The sequence below is a fragment of the Aedes albopictus genome, chromosome 2, assembly GCF_035046485.1.
Source record: "Aedes albopictus strain Foshan chromosome 2, AalbF5, whole genome shotgun sequence".
Classification (NCBI taxonomy): Eukaryota; Metazoa; Arthropoda; class Insecta; order Diptera; family Culicidae; genus Aedes; species Aedes albopictus.
This window is the reverse complement of record NC_085137.1, coordinates 239158707-239179694: the sequence shown is the minus strand read 5'-3', so window position 1 is coordinate 239179694 and position 20988 is coordinate 239158707. Positions and strand designations below refer to the sequence as shown.

At 40.7% G+C, this 20988-nt stretch overlaps 1 protein-coding gene across 4 annotated transcripts in view; it reads right to left on the bottom strand.

The window, feature by feature from the left end:
• LOC109420070 (protein cappuccino) overlaps positions 1-20988 on the bottom strand; it is a 70854-nt gene that overhangs the window by 34638 nt on the left and 15228 nt on the right. For all 4 annotated transcript variants that reach the window (XM_019694372.3, XM_062851394.1, XM_062851395.1 and 1 more), the window contains 2 exons: positions 10410-11063; positions 1948-2163 (listed from right to left, as the gene is read on the bottom strand). In XM_019694372.3, coding sequence (XP_019549917.3) covers positions 1948-2163; positions 10410-11063 — 870 coding nt within the window. The remainder of the gene's footprint in view (positions 1-1947; positions 2164-10409; positions 11064-20988) is intronic.

Below are 20988 nucleotides of genomic sequence, written 5' to 3'. Positions count from 1 at the left end.
ATCAATCTTTGTGTTTCGATATCAATATGCAACGATTCTTTGGTATCGAAAATTGAATATATTCCGATAAATAATCTTGAAGAAAATCCCTGGCCAAGTTCGCAGGGGTTGACGGTATTAAAGTGAAGGAGTTTCATTTTGATTATTGTAATGTAGTGTTCTTTAGTGAAACATATCACCTTTTTAACACTTTAATGCGCCTCCAACGGTTCATCACGAACCGGCTGCTGCAGATGGAGTATGGCTGATCATATGCATCAGACATGCTCGATAAACATGGAGGATCCGCCAGGGCTCATTAGAGTCTATTCCCAAGCAATAGTTCCAAGTCGGTTGGATTTAAGAAGGTTTTGATGATCGTTACAAATCCTAATAAAAGTATTGTAGGATTTGTGACAGGTTTTGGAACCTTTTACAGCCAGCTGACTTCAAAATGTTGTTTGGGCTCTATTTCCCACGTTTCTCGGTTGATTTTGATTAGTAATTTATTAATGTCATACAGTCGAACCTCCATGAGTCGATGTCCCTTAACTCGATATCGACTCATGGAGGTAAATTTTTCCATACTGAAAAATTATTTCTGGATTATTATGATGTTCCCTCCAAAATGCCTCCAAAATATTTCTGTTCCACTACTCGATATTTCCATGAGTCGATGGTCCCTTCGATATCGACTCATGGAGGTTTTACTGTAGTCGCTTTTTCGAATTTTTAGAATGTTAGTTGGTCATATTTTCTTTAAATAAAGCAATTAAAATCGACCGAAGAATTCATGGGAAAGAGATTTGCAGCACTTAATTGTGCTGATAGATTCGAAGCTAACGTGCGAACACTTAAACGCATTGTTGACGTCAATGCGTTCGACGTCACATTTTGGACAAAAACTGACTGCTTTTTATTAACTGAACAACGTTACTTGTGTATGACTAGGATGACATTTCTAGGCTACGCTTGAGAAAATGACATGGTTTATCTAGGTAGGACCGATAGGACAATTGAACGAATTTGAATATTTTTCATAGTATTTATAGAGAGATGAATACATAATAGTTGGCAAGCAATCTTTATTATTTTTTTTTTTTAATTTTATTGCGATCAACTGACTGGCGTATTTTTGTTTATCTCTTAGCTGGTATTATGACACCAAAAGAAATTCAGTTACATGTTTCTGTGGGTTTTGGACCGATGACAATTTAAGGACACAAGAGATGAACACAGAGAAGCAGAAAACGATTAGCGAAATCAAGAAATCAATTTGACACAGGATCGACTATATTTTAGCATACGGGGTTCGATTAATTCGATGAAAAAAAAAAACAAACATACTACAACTGACTTAACGAGGAGAAATACATATTGAACGGAACCATACCACAAAATCAAACAAGAAGACAAACACAAACCGTGAGACCATAACACTACATAGGCAAATCCTGACTGACTGACCAATTGAAAACTTTCCAATCTTCTACCGTATATTTCTGAGTCAGTTGCAACAGTGTCTTAATGGATATCATTTTCCGCGTACGGCTGGCAAACTGCTTCTGAAAGATTACGTACTCTTTTCTATCTTCGGGTCTAGTGTAGAGGTTTCAACTCTATTCAGAGTGCAAAAAATAAATAATCTTGAAGAAAATCAAAGTTACAGCGACAACATGTTATTTAACGAAATTTTGATAAATTTCGATAGAGATTTTTATCATATTCACGATAACGAATATTTTTCAAGACTAGTTATCGATCGATAAAGTTGTGTGAATATATGTAACGACATAACCAGTAAAGAATAGTCGACAATAATCTTTATATGTTGGTAAAGAAATTTAAAGAAGATCGTGGAATGGTTGACTGGGTGTTTTTGTTTCGCAGTACGATCCATGGAAATCGTAACACCTAATGATAGATAAAATATGAAAAATGATTTCTTCTGCCCCAACTGAAACTTACCTTCGAACTTCTCGTACGCTGAAAAGTTCAGTTTTTCCGGCACAAACGATGGCCGCAGGATTTTGCTGCCCACCGGTGCACTGTCCGAAGCCTTTCCGGACGACAGTGAAACCACTTTCCGAAGGACATTCCCTTCACCGACCGGCAGCTTAGGAGTTGTCCATTGTTCATTGCAACCACCGGTTCGGGTGGAGTCCGGTGTTTGGGTGGTGGATACTGGAATGTAAAAATTAAGGAATTAGTAAAGGTTTACATAATTTCTGTAAAAACTTTGATATCAATATTTGTTTTCAGGCGTTGTGGTAGAATTTCCATGAAGCTAATCGAGCTAATCATATTAAAAACGTGACAACAAACTGCTTTTGAAAAATAGTATGTCATAGATTGACACAGCTGTTTCGCAGGAGTAGTTTTTTGTCCACGGGGTGTGTATGATATTTTTGAGATAAATAAGTGAAATTGTAGTAGGAGTTTCAAGATTTTCAATTTTCAAACGCTTATTCTGAAAATTCACATTTTTTTAGTTTTGTTTTTGGAAAGGTTCCTAGCGGCACGCCGACGGACGTAGAAACCTCTCCTATCACTGTGCGCACAAGCGTCTCGTGTTTGCGCGGACAACGACAGTTCACTAGGCCTTTGGATAGGATAGAGAACGTAATCCTTCAAAAGCAGTTCACCAGCCGTGCACGGAACATGTCGTCCAGTAAGACACTGTTGCGTACTGACTCAGAAGGTTACGGTAAAAGGTGTGAAAGTTTCGGTTTTGTCATATGGTCGATTTTGTATTAGTTTTTTTGTCATGTCAAGGTTTAAAGAATGTTATTGTTCATATTTATGCTGTGCCCTATAATTCAGTAATCTTTGGTGTGCCTATGATCTGTTAGATAGTTGATGTGTTTGTTATGTCCATTTTCGTTGATTTTCGTTTTAGTATTGTTTTTATTATCTTTGAAAGTTGTCTTTCGTCCACATCCCTAGCCCTATCAGCATCGGTCCAAATAAGTCCATATTAAAGAAAACCTTTCATACACTCAGTCGAAAAATGTAAAAGTATCTAATTTGTCATAAATAGTCTACGTTAGTCAAAGTCGAAGTAGTCAGTTTTTGTCGATTTCGTCTTGTCTTGATCACACGTTAGCTTCGAATCTATAAGCAAGCACTGTTAAATGCTGCACTTCCCACTATAAGTTTCTTAGTTATTTTAAATTGATATTAAAAATTATAGTGAAAATTGAATCACGAAAGCACATCAAATGTTGAGAACTATGTATTAGCAAATCGAGTACGCGAGATACTACTAATTATTTCATATTTGAATTAAATTTGTATGTGTATGGTGTATTTGTAAAAAATAATCGAATAGTGGGAAGCCCAGGAAACAGTTCAAAGTCTGCTGACTCAAAAAAGATTCCGAGATTCGTCACAAAACACAAAAATTTGTATTATGATTCACAACGACTCTCGGAACCTTCCCAGACTCAATCGACCGGAACTGTTTTCTGGGTATAGAAACTACTAGGCCCCAGCAGGTCCCTCCTGTTTATCGAGCATTTCTGAAAGATCAGCCATACTCCATCTGTAGCAGCCGGTTCGCAATGAACCGTTGGAGGCGCATTAACCTTTTGGGGCCGATTTTTTCGCCGCTGTCGACGCAACCTCGCTGGTGTCGAACACGTTTGTTATGCTCGGTTTCATCACCGGGGTCATATATGACCCCTCCGGCTCCAAAGGGTTAAAGTGTTAAAGGTGATATTTTCATTACAAGAATTACAATTAACATCCTTCACTTTAATACCGTCGAACCCTGTGATCTTGGCCAGGGAAAATTCACATTTTTTTAGTTGTGCCCTTATTGCAGGAAACCGACGATATATGTACAACTATTGGATATTCATGTCGGTCGTAGCGTAGCCTTGGTAAGAGTCACAAACGGATTGAAAGAGCCGTTTCCCTTCCTTCCAATTTCACAGTACAGTGTCAATCTATTAAATATATGACGCCTACAAGTACTATGCAACCAGAGAAATGTTTGGCATCATCTTCAAAGTAATAGACAAACAATCTATCACCTTACTGTTAGCTTGACATCTATGCACAACATGTGGGACCTTCGCAACAAAATCATTTCCTTCTCAAGACATACTGACCCATATGGCCACAGCTGTAAGGGCGTGGGTATCCAATCCAGCATGATCAGTAGAAGAGGTTAACAAGGTCAATTTTTTGGAACCATTCGATTCCTTTTAGCATCCAAAATAACTGTGCAAAATTTGGGAGCGATTGGTTGTGTCCCCGTATTCCGCATTGCGATTGAAATTTGTATGGGGTTTTGTATGGGAAAACGTACTTTTTGTATTTTTCTCATAAGTTGATAAAATTTGTCTAAGACCATATAACTTACGACGTTAAAGTATAGGCCAGAATATGCCGAAAAACTTCTTCGAAGACCGCAAATCGATCCGAGGTTTGTGAAAAAAGTAAAATTCTTGGTGTGCGGAAAACCACAGGGCAGTCTAGTGACAGTGACGGTCTACACAATAACGTAGATCGTTGATCGCTCAAAACGAGGAAAAGAGGAATAGATAAAAAAAATATTTATAGAAGCACTCGAAATCCGTAAACATTTTTTCTTATGAATATTTCCTTAAAACGTTGTGAAAATCTTTCTAATTCAAAATTAATATTAGAATCGAACACACATCGAAGAATTCTGATTATATTTGGTAAATTTATTAGCAGTTGGCTCTTCAGTTGATATATAACTAACACTACTTATTCTGTACGTTATACACTCCCGTTCAAAAGTTTGGGGTCACCCCCTCAAAAACATGTAATTTTTTTAGGCCCATATCTCCGCCAATTTGCGTCAGATTTCAAAACCCTAGGTTTCATTCAGAAGATAATAAGTCAAATAAACTTTGAACATGATTTAAAAGAAACTTTAAAAAAAAAAAAATGTATGTAAACATACCCCAAAGTTGTCAAATTTTCTAAAAAATGAATATGAACTTACGGCAGTGTCACTGGAAATTGGGTCGACCAAATTTTAAGATGAGAGCGGTAATATAACCCATTTTCTATTAGCTTTCAACTGCTTTTTACAGAACTTAGCTAAAAAATCTAGGAAAAAAGTTATTAAGTAAATTAACTCTTCATGTCATCGACCAAGTTTGGGGTCACCCCTCAATATGATGTATCAGCCAAAAGTTTGGGGTCACTTTCGTTAAACATGTAAAAGTGATTTGGTGATATCTTCGTCATCTATATTTTAATTTTAAATCTTTTTGGCTCATTTCAAAGATAATTAACTAAATTTACGTTTGATGTCTTTAACTTAACGTATTTAACGATTTTTGTATATAAAAATGTTATGTAAAGTTAACACATTTCACCACACTTAAAAAAATGAGGCAACTTTACGTTAAGTTTTAGTATGTAAATTTCAACAAATATGTGTGGTTCAATGTCTATGCAGTGAGTATCATTCATTTTGTTTCAAATAAGCCAAGAAGAATTAAAATTGAATGAAAGATGACAAAGATATCAACAAATCACTTTTCCATGTTTTACGATGTGGGGTCACACTTTTGGCCGATACAACATTTTGAGGGGTGACCCCAAACTTTTGGTCGATGACATGAAGATTTAATTTACTTAATAACTTTTTTTTTCTAGATTTTTTAGCTAAGTTCTGTAAAAAGCAGCTGAAAGCTAATAGAAAATGGGTTCTATTACCGCTCTCAACTTAAAATTTGGTCGACCCAATTTCCAGCGACACTGCCGTAAGTTTATATTCATTTTTTAGAAAACTTGGCAACTTTGGGTTAAGTTTACATACAAAATTTTTTGAAAAAGTTTCTTTTAAATCATGTTCAACGAGGACAAGGAGTGCAGAGCGGTTCTGGAGGAGAAGGATGCAGCGCGGGCGGTAATGCTGCAGCATGGAACCCGACAGAATGTGGAGCGATACAGACAGAAGCGGAAGCAGCAGACCCGTCTCTTCCGGGAGAAAAAGCGCCGCCTGGAAGAAGCGGAGTGCGAGGAAATGGAACTGCTGTGCCGTTCACAGGAAACACGGAAGTTCTATCAGAAGCTCAACGCATCCCGCAAAGGCTACGTGCCGCAAGCCGAAATATGCAGGGATAAGGAAGGGAGCCTCCTGACGGACAAACGTGAGGTGATCGAAAGGTGGAAGCAGCACTTCGACGAGCACCTGAATGGCGAAGAGAATGTAGGCACGGAGGACCAAGGCAGTGGAGGAAATGACTATGTTGGTGCAGCAGAGGACGGGAACGAACCAACTCCCACGCTGAGGGAAGTTAAGGATGCCATCCACCAGCTCAAAAACAACAAAGCGGCTGGTAAGGACGGTATCGCAGCAGAACTCATCAAGATGGGCCCGGAAAAGTTGGCCACCTGTCTGCACCAGTTAGTAGTCAAGATCTGGGAAACCGAACAGCTACCGGAGGAGTGGAAGGAAGGGATAATCTGTCCCATCCACAAGAAAGGCGACAAGTTAATGTGTGAGAACTTTCGAGCGATCACCGTTTTGAATGCCGCCTACAAAGTGCTATCCCAGATCATCTTCCGTCGTCTATCACCTAAAGTAAATGAGTTCGTGGGAAGTTACCAAGCCGGTTTCATCGACGGCCGGTCGACAACGGACCAGATCTTTTTCCTCCAGAAATGCCGTGAATACCAAGTCCCAACGCATCACCTGTTCATCGACTTCAAAGCGGCATACGACAGTATCGACCGCACAGAGCTATGGAAAATTATGGACGAGAACAGCTTTCCCGGGAAGCTGATAAGAGCAACGATGGACGGTGTGCAGAACAGCGTAAGGATTTCGGGTGAGCTATCCAGTTCATTTGAATCTCGACGGGGACTACGACAAGGTGATGGACTTTCCTGCCTACTATTCAACATCGCCCTGGAAGGTGTTATGCGACGAGCCGGGCTCAACAGCCGGGGTACGATCTTCACGAAATCCAGCCAATTTGTCTGTTTTGCGGATGACATGGATATTATTGCCAGAGCATTTGGAACGGTGGCAGAACAGTACACCCGCCTGAAACGTGAAGCAGCAAAGGTCGGACTGGTGGTGAATGCGGCTAAGACAAAGTACATGCTGGTAGGTGGGACTGAGCGAGACAGGACAAGCCTTGGCAGCAATGTTACGATAGACGGGGATACTTTCGAGGTGGTAGAAGAATTCGTCTACCTCGGTTCCTTGCTAACGGCTGACAATAACGTGAGCCGTGAAATACGAAGGCGCATCATCAGTGGAAGTCGTGCCTACTATGGACTCCAGAAGAAACTGCGGTCAAAAAAGATTCACCCCCGCACCAAATGTACCATGTACAAGACGTTAATAAGACCGGTGGTTCTCTACGGACACGAGACATGGACGATGCTCGAGGAGGACCTGCAAGCACTCGGAGTTTTCGAGTGACGGGTGCTAAGGACGATCTTCGGCGGTGTGCAGGAGAACGGTGTGTGGCGGAGAAGGATGAACCACGAGCTCGCTGCACTTTACGGCGAACACAGTATCTAGAAAGTGGCCAAAGCTGGAAGGATACGCTGGGCAGGGCATGTTGCAAGAATGCCGGACAACAACCCTGCAAAGTTGGTGTTTGCTAACCATCCGGTTGGTACAAGAAGGCGTGGAGCGCAGAGAGCACGATGGGCGGACCAGGTGGAGCGTGATCTGGCGAGTGTTGGGCGTGACCGAGGATGGAGAGCTGCAGCTGCAAATCGAGTATTATGGCGGCAAATTGTTGATTCAGTTTTATCATGAATTTGATGTGAACTAAATAAATGAAATGAAAAAATCATGTTCAAAGTTTCTTCGACTTATTATCTTTTGAATGAAACCTAGGGTTTTGATCGGACGCAAATTGGCGGAGATATGGGCCTAAAAAAATGACAAGTTTTTGAGGGGGTGACCCCAAACTTTTGAACGGGAGTGTAACTTTTGTCACAAGTGTCGCATCACTTTGTGGTCTTCGATAAAGTTTTTGGCACATATGTACACAGCTAGTCGCGTTCGGTAATTTTTACCGAAATCTCAACAGCTGAGCGATCGGTAATGGTTTTTTACCGAAATCCTGTAAAAATTACCAAATTTCGGTAAAATGTTATCGTTTATCTGTCAAAATTTAACGAATTTCGGTAAACGTCACCGATTTTTCCGGTAAAAAACTTAACGGTTGAGATTTCGGTAAAAAAATTACCGAAGTCGGTGATTTTTTCCAAGTGTGTACATAGATATCTAAGACTATACCCGAGCAAAGTCTAACAGTAAATTGAAAACACATTTTGATGTTCTAATATTGCAAATTTTGATTACTCAGGTTGTTATCGTTTTGGTCGTTTTAACGGTTAAAATATAAAAAGTAAAAGCAGAAAAAATGTTCCTGTGACAGCAAATTGATAACAATTCCTGCTATCGATGATGGCAAATTGATAACTGTTTTTGTTATCAGTGCAAGAAAACTTAAAAATCATTGAATGTAGAGTTTTTCGATTGTTGTAAAAACATAAATACAATAATATAATTGTACTAATGATATATTCAAGGAATTACTATACATAGTTTATTAAAAAATTAAAACTATTCTAATACTAAATGTTTGTAATAATTTAAAATTACGCAAAACGAAAACAAAATTTGAAATCAAATTTAATTAGGATAATTTTCCAATTGTTGCACGGCTAAAAATTCGCCAATTGTTGCACACCTCATAAGAATAACATGGAGTGTGCAACAATAGGCGAGTTTTTAGCCGTGCAACAATTGGAAAATTACCCTTATATAAACTGATATCAAAATATGATATCTATTTGTTGCTGATTACAAATCATGTTTTCGATTAGCTATAATTTTGTTGTTGAACTTTGCTCGGGTCATCGATGGTGTAGTTGAAGCTAAATTTAAGCCCTTTATGATAAAACATGCAGGAAAGTGAGTTTTTCTATACTAACTCCCATACAAATTTCAATCGCAATGCGGAATGCGGGGACGAAATCAATCGCTCTCAAATATTGCACAGTTGTTTTGGACGCTTACTTGGATCAGGTTGATGCGACTAATTTTCATTTTTCCCAGACAACATTGACCCACTTTAAGGTGAATATATGACGAAGCCACAACTCGAATTTTCAAGAGCACAAATCTGAAGAACCGAATGTCGGTTTGCGCTGAAAAGTTGATCGATTGGTCACCACCAGGGGGTAACCAATCGATCAACTTTTCAGTTTAAACCGACATTCGGTTCTTCAGATTTGTGGTTCGATTCACGGTAGTTTCAAGAACTTTTTGTAAAGTAAATTTCCTTGGGCATAGAGTATCTTCGTACCTGCCATGCGATATACGCGCGCAAAATCATTGGCAGAGAAAGCTCTCAGTTAAAAACAGTGGAGGTGCTCATAGAAGACTAAACTAAGAAGCAGGCTTTGCCCCGGTGGGGACGTTACATCAAGAAGCAGTGTTGGTAAAAACTCAAATTCTCAAATCTCATGCTTGAGTTGTTTCACGCGCGATTCTTGACTCGCCAAACTCACCGCCGAAAAAATCATGCATGAGTTGACTCGCGATTTCACTCATTGCTTTATTTCTTGGTATTCTTATTGATTATATGACAGAACAAAAGCAAACATTGGATGTCGTTCAAATTGATTTGGGTTCGTTCTACAAGCGAAAGAGATTTCTGCGCTTGACTCGTGAGAGCGAGATTTTGCATAAAAATCTCGCGCGTGAGAAAATGATTCAGAATCGCGCGCGAGTTTGCTCACGCAGGAGCGGTTCATGAGTCACACTTTGAATGTGATTTTACCAACACTGTCAAGAAGAAAAAGACATTCCGACATCCCAGCATAAACTTCTGTAGATAAAGTGGTATATTATACGGTCTTCTGTGGGCCAGCGATTGCAATCATCACTTCGCTTCTGTTTCCCACATTGATCTGCAATCTGACGTAGTAGACGCCACAAAATGGATAGATATTAGGAAAATTTATATTTATCCAAGGTTTTACTATAAGAGATAAGCGAATGTGTCTTTTTAATCGACAAATTTCAAGTTTATCTAAACTTCTATTTGTCCAGAAAATGCTACTCCAACCAAATAATTCGACAATGATTTTTCATAAGGGCCTAATTGACTTGATCGATTTCTCTTCGTCGACTCTCTCTTTCGCTAATAACTTGATCAAAACAAACAAAACCATTATTCTTTTTGTTTCTATAGCAACATGTAGTCGTCTTCTTCGCATTTCAACAAAAAAATCTTTGGAAAACAATACACATTCTGTGATAACACAAAGAGAAGATCGATGAATAGAACTCGAAAATGTCAGTTACGCCCAAATGAAAAATCAGCGTCGAATCACATCATTTCATTCGTTCCAAACATTGTGTTTCCATTTTTTGGGACACCCTAAACAAATTTTATACTTACAAGGAGTTGCGTACAGCGAGTTGGGCGTTTTGATCTCGGACAGTTCGACTTTCTTCACGCGCGCCACATTGAAGATGCTTTTGTCCTTGCACTCATCGGTGGGCGTTCCGAGTCGGTCGGTTTGGATCTGCACCGTGCCACAAGGATTGACCGTATTGTTCCGAAAGTTGAGCTCCATTTCTTCACCCTCGGTTTGGGACTCTACTTCGCTGGTTTCCACTACACACTGAAACTGGCGCCCATCCAAGCTGATGTTGTTCACATTTTCCACCGCACACTTTCCCAACCACCACTGCTGTTGCTGCTGTTGCTGATCGACGCCACTTTTCACACTTATGTTCGAAACATTGGCGACCGTTAGTTTTTCCCTCCACCGCTCCTCGGTGTCTTTAACACTGTTGGCATTCAGATCGATCGAATCCACCTTATGAACACTAAGTTGTTGCAATTTCTTCGCTATTATAGCTTCCAACGATCGGACGGGCGTCGATTCTGTTTCTCCGTTTTGGGCCCCGATCAGATCCTCCTCCGAGTAGTAGGCCTCGTTGATTTCGGTGGCGAATGGTCCAACGGGCGTGCATGGATCCGTAAAGATCGAATCCGAACTGGATGATGTGGTGTGCTCGACGAGATGTATTACCTCGCCGGATGGCTCTATGGAGAATGCAAAAGAAAAATAACAATTTGAGCGATTTTTTTTTCTCTTTTGGAATGGAAAAGTGCAAGTTGTTGGACCCTTGCGTGCAGACACTACTAACTGGTGTGGCCGAACACACCGCCCGGTTATAGCCCTTTGCATTGTGTTGTGGTATGTTAATATCTCCATCTCCTATATTTGAATCACTTTTATTTTTCTAAATGAATGTATAACGTAGTCTGCGATAGGCCTGTGGCGTTATTTAAATTAGCGATTGTGGCAGGTTACTGCTATTGTCTTACACTCAATTATTCATGGATGCATGCACTGCCTGCAATCACACATTCGTTTCATATAGGTAAAAAATCTAGTGGGACTGATCTGCGATCGCAGGGAATAGGGTAAGATTTAGATTTTCATTTTGATTATAGTAACATATAGTTACAAAATGACAAAATCTTTCAAATTCATCGTAAATTTCGACAGAAGATTTTTTAAAGCTCATCGTAGGGAGTTATCTAAAAATGTATCCCAAGTATTTCTGATCTTGCTTTTGTGAACAAAATTGAAGGTTATGCATTAGAAATGTAATTTCCAAGTACCGTAATCCGGGGTAACATTGATCAGAATTTTCGATCTTTCTTGAATAATTCCCTTGTTAAAGCAAATGTTACATGTTTTATATTTTTAAAAGAAGTACTGGCCCTCTGAGTTTGTGTTAAGCTACTCGAAAAAGTATTGTAAAACTTTAAAACATGTTTAAAAGGGTTTTTAAATCTAATTTTTGATTGTGTTGATTTGCGGTAACATTGATCATGTCAGTGATCAATGTTCATTTGTGTTGAAAATATCCTTACTTACTAAATTCGGGGTCGCTGATTTCGAATATGTTGTCTAAATTCTTACAAATAATGTACTTTTCAAGTTATTTTAGGATTAAAATCCTCTAAACCACGAATAACGCCTAAAGGTAGGCAATTGCTTAAGGAATTGATAGTCGACTTTTATTCATTTCATTTATTTAGTATTACATCAAATTCAAGATAAAACTGAATCAACAATATTTCTCCATAATACACGGTTCGTGGCTGCCGCTCTCCATCCTCGGTCGCGCCCGATGCTCGCCAAATCACGCTCCACCTGGTCCGCCCATCGTGCTCTCTGCGCTCCACGCCTTCTTGTGCCAACCGGATCTGTTGCAAACACCAGCTTTGCAGGGTTGTTGTCCGGCATTCTTGCAACATGCCCTGCCCACCGTATCCTTCCGGCTTTGGCCACCTTCTGGATGCTGGGTTCGCCGTAAAGTGCAGCGAGCTCGTGGTTCATCCTTCTCCGCCACACTCCGTTCTCCTGCACACCGCCGAAGATCGTCCTTAGCACGCGTCGCTCGAAAACTCCGAGTGCTTGCAGGTCCTCCTCGAGCATGGTCCATGTCTCGTGCCCGTAGAGGATTACCGGTCTTATTAGCGTTTTGTACATGGTGCATTTGGTGCGTGGGTGAATCTTTTTCGACCGCAGTTTCTTCTGGAGCCCGTAGTAGGCCCGACTTCCGCTGATGATGCGCCTCCGAATTTCACGGCTCACGTTGTTGTCAGCCGTCAGTAAGGATCCGAGGTAGACGAATTCCTCCACCACCTCGAAAGTATCCCCGTCTATCGTAACATTACTACCCAGACAGATCCGGTCGTTTTCGGTTCCGCCTACCAGCATGTACTTTGTTTTTGAGGCATTCACCACCAGTCCGACCTTTGCTGCTTCGCGTTTCAGGCGGGTGTACAGCTCTGCCACCGTTCCAAATGTTCTGGCAATAATGTCCATGTCGTCCGCAAAGCACACAAATTGTCCGGATTTTGTGAAAATCGTTCCTCGGCTGTTGAGCCCGGCTCGTTGCATCACACCTTCCAGAGCGATGTTGAAGAGTAGGCATGAGAGTCCATCACCTTGTCGCAGTCCCCGGCGAGATTCGAATGAACTAGATAGTTCACCCGAAATCCTTACGCAGTTTTGCACACCGTCCATCGTTGCTTTAATCAGTCTAGTCAGCTTCCCAGGAAAGCCGTTTTCGTCCATGATTCTCCATAGCTCTGCGCGGTCGATACTGTCGTATGCCGCTTTGAAGTCGATGAACAGGTGATGCGTTGGGACCTGGTACTCACGGCATTTCTGGAGGATTTGCCGTACGGTAAAGATCTGGTCCGTTGTCGACCGGCCGTCGATGAAGCCGGCTTGGTAACTTCCCACGAACTCATTTGTTTTTGGTGACAGACGACGGAAGATGATCTGGGATAGCACTTTGTAGGCAGCATTCAAAATAGTGATCGCCCTGAAGTTCTCACATTCCAAATGGTCGCCTTTCTTGTGAATGGGGCAGATTACCCCTTCCTTCCACTCCTCCGGTAGCTGTTCGGTTTCCCAGATCCTGACTATCAGCCGATGCAGACAGGTGGCCAACTTTTCTGGGCCCATCTTGATGAGTTCAGCTGCGATACCATCCTTACCAGCTGCTTTGTTGGTTTTGAGCTGGTGAATGGCATCCTTAACTTCCCTCAGCGTGGGAGTTGGTTCATTTCCGTCCTCCGCTGCACTGGCGTCGTCGTTTCCTCCGTTGCCGTGGGCTCCCGTGCCTACGTTCTCCACGCCGTTCAGGTGCTGATCGAAGTGCTGCTTCCACCTTTCGATCACCTCACGTCCGTCCGTCAAGAGGCCTCCGTCTTTATCCCTGCATATTTCGGCTCGCGGCACGAAGCCGTTGCGGGATGCGTTGAGCTTCTGATAGAACTTCCGTGTTTCTTGGGAACGGCACAGCAGTTCCATTTCTTCACACTCCGCTTCTTCCAGGCGGCGCTTTTTCTCCCGAAAGAGGCGGGTCTGTTGTTTCCGCTTCTGTTTATAACGTTCCACGTTCTGTCGAGTCCCTTGCTGCAGCATTACCGCCCTCGCTGCATTCTTCTCCTCCAAAACCGTTCTGCACTCTTCGTCGAACCATTCGTTCCGTCGATTCCGTTCCACGTACCCGATGGTGCTCTCGGCTGCGTCGTTGATGGCTGCTTTCACTGTACTCCAGCAGTCCTCTAGAGGGGCCTCTTCGAGCTCACCCTCGTCTGGCAACGCGGCCTCGAGATTCTGCGCGTATGCTGAGGCGACATCCGTTTGCTTCAATCGCTCTAGGTTGTACCGTGGCGGTCGCCGGTACCGTACATTGTTGATGACGGAGAGTTTTGGGCGCAGTTTGACCATCACCAGATAGTGGTCGGAGTCGATGTTGGCGCCACGATAGGTCCTGACGTCGATAATGTCGGAGAAGTGCCGTCCGTCAATCAGAACGTGGTCGATTTGAGATTCCGTCTGCTGTGGTGATCTCCAGGTGTAACGATAAGGGAGGCTGTGTTGGAAAAAGGTGCTACGTATGGCCATATTTTTGGAGGCGGCGAAATCAATGAGTCGTAGGCCGTTTTCGTTCGTTTGCTGGTGGGCGCTGAACTTACCAATCGTCGGTCTGAATTCCTCCTCCTGGCCTACCTGAGCGTTCAAATCACCTATGATGATCTTGACGTCGTGGCTTGGGCAGCGATCGTACTCGCGTTCGAGCTGCGCGTAAAATGCGTCCTTGTCATCATCAGTACTTCCGGAGTGTGGGCTGTGCACGTTTATTATGCTGAAGTTGAAGAATCGGCCTTTGATTCTCAACCTGCACATTCTTTCGTCGATCGGCCACCAACCGATCACGCGCCTCTGCATATCACCCATCACGATGAAAGCTGTTCCCAGCTCGCGTGTGTTGCCGCAACTCTGGTAGATGGTATGATTACCTCTAAACGTTCGCACCATGGATCCTGTCCAACACACCTCCTGCAGCGCTACGATGCCGAACCCGCGGTCCTTCAGTAGATCGGCGAGTATGCGGGTGCTCCCAATGAAGTTGAGAGATCGGCAGTTCCACGTACCGAGTTTCCAATCGCAAGTCCTTTTTGTTCGCTGGGGTCGTTGCCGTTGGTCTCGATTCGTATTATTCTGTTGCTGATTTTCCGTTACAATGGTTTTTTACGGCTGGCTCGTAGGGCCTGACACCAACCCCCTACTTTCCGGAGGACCATAGTGCACAGTTGAGCTTAGAGTCCTTCCCTGGCACTCGGACGTAGATCAGCCGCCCCTAACATGGGGATCAGACGCTGTTGTGAGCCGCTCCTCCTGGAGAACAGACGCTCAGGTTTGCCGAAGCAAACCCCCCCTTCCCTGTCAGCCTATGACCAAAGTTCCCACCGGGGTTGGTTACCCGATCTTCCCTAAGGTTGCTCATAGTTTCCGGCCGGTACCGCGTGGAGGTAGGGATAGGAGTTGCTGGGCAGAGGCTAGTGGATCACAATGGGATCTGAATTGCGCAGCATACCCAGCCTTTACCGTGCCTAGTCGACTTTTAATAAATCGTAAATTTTACTGAAAAATAGCATTTTCATAAAAGTTTCGTTTATTAAATCAAACTCTAGGATATCATATTGAAGTAATACAGTGATTTCGAACCTCATATTATATCTAGTATTCACGCCAAGCATGAATGTTTGACAGTGTATCTCATTGCGTTACGAAACACAGTTATGGATAAATCGATTTAATTCAATGTTTATGAAATTCAATTTTCTTAAATTGCATGTCATTTAGGGTAATTTGCCAATTGTTGCACGGCTAAAAACTCGCCTATTGTTGCACACTCCATGTTATTCTTATGAGGTGTGCAACAATTGGCGAGTTTTTAGCCGTGCAACAATTGGCGATTTACCCTAATAGCTAAATGATAGCAGATTACGATATACCATTCCATAGTAGAAACTGATTCAATGTAAAATGCTTGTTTGAGGTGGGTCAAGCCGATCAATGTTACCCCGCTGATCAATGATACCCCGGATTACGGTACTTAAACCCGTTGGAGCTGGAGGGATTATATGGGGTCACATATAATAGAATAATAGAATAGAAACGGATGTATCAATTCACACATTTAATAAAACAGCACAAAACAATGTCTTCGGCAAAGTTGTTGCAAATTGAGTCTCTTATATTATGACAAAATGGGAAAATATTTGAAACTCTATTGACAACCTAGAACATCCTGAACACCATGAAGTTTGGAGAAACAAAATAATTTACATACCAATTGTTCTAAAAGCTGAATTCGGATATGGGTTACGTTCATATGTACCTATTCATTTAACCTTCGCCAAGAATATCAAAAGGTGTTTTATATTCAGGGATGTTCTAGGTGTTCCAAACTGTGCTATAGTGTAAGTCTCTTCAAATCTACAAGAATAATTTTATGTGTTTTCGCCATAAATAAAAACATTGAATAATCTACTGGGATCCGTGAAACTCTTGAAGTCTATAATACCATTTATAGACATTATAGAGATATTCCAGGTCAGCCAAACTACCTTGTAGTTCAGAACTTCAGGTCTATACTCGTAACAGTAGCCATATCTGTTATACTGAGAAATGTTGCATAATCAACCGAAATTACTAGACCAATCTGATGACTACTAGATATTATTAACAACTTTTGGGACATTCAGAGTCGTTCAAACTGTCCTATATTGAAGTCCTTGGAATCTACAATAATAATTTGTTGTGTTTTCTCCATAAATAATTGCATTGCCAGGTGATCTGATCATTAGTCCATTGAACATTCAGAACATTTACTGGACATGATAGATTACAAATCGTAGCTTTGTATCATGAAGGAAGCTACCGTTACACTCGTATACTTTAGGATCTGAACTCAAGAACAGTTTGGATGACCTGGAATATCCCGACTGATGTGATACGGTCTCTTAAACTTTCAGAAGACTTGCTGGACATGATAGATTACAAATCATAGCTTTGTATCATGAAAGAAGTTACCGTTACACCCGTAGACTTAAGGATCTGATCTCAAGAACAATTTGTACGACCTAGGATATCCCTACTGATTCGACTGATCGTGACTGTCTATTGAATTTTCAAAAGCCTAACTGAACATGATGGATGATGAACATGATAGATTACAAATCGAAATTTTGTATGCGTGATAATGTTTGCACCAGCGTACAAATAAGGTTCACATATCACCTGCAGAGCAGACACAATGTCTTGCTTTTCTTTGCATGCACGTAAGCTCTAACTCATATCATAGTTGGTTGCGGGTAAAAAATCCGATTTATTATGTTTAAAATTTGCACCATGAAGAGGTGGCAGCGGTAGCCGGGATTTGTCCACGCGCAAATGTTGAAAAAGATATTTCAGGAGTGTTCAGGTGAACCGTAAAACGGTCTAAGACCGAAAAAAAGCAAGGGCAACTATTCCCGAAGGTGTCCACTGGTCGTCCAAGGTTAGCATGGATTAAGAAGGCTATCGCTGCCACCAAAAAGAAGATTTGGGTCAATTATGTGCGCTCAATGAGAAAAATGGCAAAGAAACGCGAAATCAGCGACTTTACGGCATGGCATATCGAAAAGGAAAATAACGGTGGCGTTCTTCATAAGGTTTTGGACAACCGTTCCGACGATGGTTTTGCTTACGTTGACCCAGTTTTTCTTGAATTTTGTGACGTCCTCTGGTCCTCTACCCTTTTTCCGTAGTTTTCTTTTCATCAAAGTTAACTATTTCTCAACGGACCTTTTATGCGGGCAATTTAGAGGATTCATTGCCTTTTCCACAAATTGAACATTGTTTTCTTCATACCAGTCCAAGGTGTCACGCGCATTGACCAATCCAAATGTCTGTGTGGTAGTGGTTTGTGTTCAGATTTCCCGTGTTAATATATCTGTAAGAATTTTGTAAACATCTTTTGTTCTCACGTATATGGATAGGCTTGCAGTAGGTTTCGTGAGACATTTTTTGGACAACTCAATAGTGGCAGGATGCCAAATCTGGCCAAAATAATGTAGGACATTTGTGCTTTCAGATGAGTGGCAGAATAAGGTTCTGCAGATATTCCTTCTGGTATATTTCGACGTTCATACTTGGGACGGTGAAAAAAGGTAACGATTTCATACCACATTGACAAATTGCTTGCCAAACCAACACATTTTCCCATTTTTTTTTTCAAATAATCGATTTCTCCTAATTCGGAACATCCGTGCCACGATACAGTGAAAAACTGTGCCCCTAGAAGTGCCTTGTAGTCCAATTTAACATACGTTTCATCATCCATGATTATGCACATGTAATTTTTGCTCAGAACATCGTCGTACAGTTTCCAAGCTCGAGTTTTTACATAATCCGCCAGAATTTCACTGCGTTTGGGACATTTCTGTTTCGGATAGGTCTTCAGGGAATTATGCTCCTTGGCGCGCTTAACCATACCAACAGTCGTTCCACACTTTTTTGCGCAATCTCTGATGGATACCTCCTATTTTCTATCATCGAATTTGCAAGTTTTGCTGTCCAAATTTGACTTGGACGCACCTGTTTTTTTTTGCCGCGTCCGGGTGAGTCTATCAGTGTGTTAATGCATACCGAAACATTTGATAGCATTTTGGACAACAAAAACCCTAACACATTCAACTTTTGCTAATTTTCTTAGGGATAATCTTTTTTCATTGCTGTATCTGGTCACAATCGATTTTCGCTTCTCTTCCGTAAACCCTCGCATTGTTCCGCTTGAGAAAACTTTAACTTTTAACGAAGGTTATCGTTTGTTTACAACGTTAGCAACACATAGACACATAGCAAAATAAGGCATAGTCTTTTTAATACAGAGCTCCACAGGTGTACTCATAATTAACGATAACAGTCCTTTGCTAGGTTCTTTGTTTGTGTGTTAATGTCTACACCATTTGGCAATGTCAAAATAAAAATAAAAACTCATTTTTTTATCTTGACTGTGACACTACCACTGACACTTTTCGACATTTGCGCATGGACAATCACGAGTTAGGTTGCCAATTGGGTTTTTAAATTGAGAAAAACGTATCGATTTTTTGATTTTATACACGCAAAACAAGAAAAGCTACCAAAAATTGAGATATGCCTTTTCTACCAATTTATGTATTAAAAACGTACAGAAAATGTGATAAATCATAATCCATTCGTTGTATTAAGATGCGCTACACGGTTTCAAAGCTTCCATACCACTACACACAAACACCTCCATTCAAACCCGAGAAGTTGAACCGGGTTGCGTCTAAAAATAACTTTCGCTTCGCTGCTGAGCTTCGCGTCCTATTGTCTACATGGAATTTTCCACTTGCAAACAGCAACCTGCTGGATGCGGGCTTTTCAGTGCACAATGGGTCTAGAGTCGTATTTACGAAGACAAAAATGTTTCTGCCAAGTTCTGCCATTTCTTTTTTTTTTCATTATTGTTTTTCATTATCCAAAAATCTGCTGATTAACTATTCTCTATACAATATCAGAATGTTTTACAAAGTTATAGCAAATTTACAAAAATAAAACATTCGATTGATTTGATTGATTTGTCTTTATTAAAGAGACTTTCAGCCCTTGGATAAAACATTCGAATCATAACAACTTTTCGAAAAGTTTTCAATAAATTGCAACTTTTTTGCCTTTGGTCATATTTTAGTCGAGTCCAACGATACATGAAGACCAATACATTAGTCATGAACTTTCAAAATTTAATTTAATTCGGTTCGCTTAGTCCTAAGGTACAGTAATTTGATAAACGGAAGTCAAAAACTAGATATAGATAGAAGGGCTCTAATTTCGTGTAAAGTTGAATAATCAATCAAGCCCAAATTTGCACCAATTAAATCAAACTCGTTGAGGAATAAGTAATCAAAATAGTTTTGGTGGACTTTATAAAAGGATACAACTTGCTAAAAATGTTTTAGGCAATTTTTAAAACTTAGCATGCTTTTGTATATACCACTAGGCGGTGCTAGAGGTCAAGCAAATTTTAAATTTAATATATCTCAGAATTCTGGTCACTTACAAAGTTGGTGTCTTTGACAATGTTGTTTGGTAGGTCAAGGGCTTACAGTTAATGGTCCACTTGTTTCGAAATTTTGCCACAAGGAAGCGCAAGTTACACATTTGCAAAATTATGGAAATGAATGTTTTTTTTCGTAAAGCAATCAAAAAGCTGTAATTTAGTTTTCTTTGAACATATTTAAGTCAAGTCAAAGGTTTTTCAAAGAGCTATATATTAGTCATAAATGTGCAAAATTTCATTTCATTCGGTTCACTTAATCCAGAGATATAGCACTTTAACGAACAACACTTAAATATGAAACATTTTACTAGAGTCGCTCCAACTTCATGTAAAACTAATCAATCGAGCTCAAATTTGTACCATTTATAGCTAATTAGTTGTGCAACTAGCAGATAAAATTTGAGAATATTCCCTACATATTATAGAAAGTTACAGGTTGCTGAATATATTCGAGATAATAAGTAAAAGATACATGCTTCTTCTAATTTGCAACTAGCGCCGTCTACTGGCAGAATCCTGAACCAATCAGCTAATCAACTGAAACGCCTTAATAAACCAAACAACATTGCCGAAGAAACCAATTTTCTAAGTAATCAGAGTTCTGAGATATATGGAATATAATAATTAATTTATCGTCAGCGTGGTGGAATTTTGAATCAAACTGCCCATCACCAGTAAAACCTTGGCTGGCCTAACAACTTTGCCAAGTATACCGAATATTTTAGTAATCATGGTGCTAAGATGTACGGTACGTGATATCTGTCATACCAGAGACAAACAGACGTAACACTGATGAAATGTTTATACCAAATATCTCATCATCCTGGTTACTTAGAGAGTTGGTGTCTTCGGCAATATTATTTGGCTGGTCAAGAACTAACAAATGATGAGTCGTTTGATTCAAAATTCCACCACAAGGCAGCGCTAGTGAGCAAACAAATATTATATTCCATACATCTCAGGACTCAGATCACTTAGAAATTTGATGTCTTCGGCGATGTTGTTAGGTTGGTTACGGC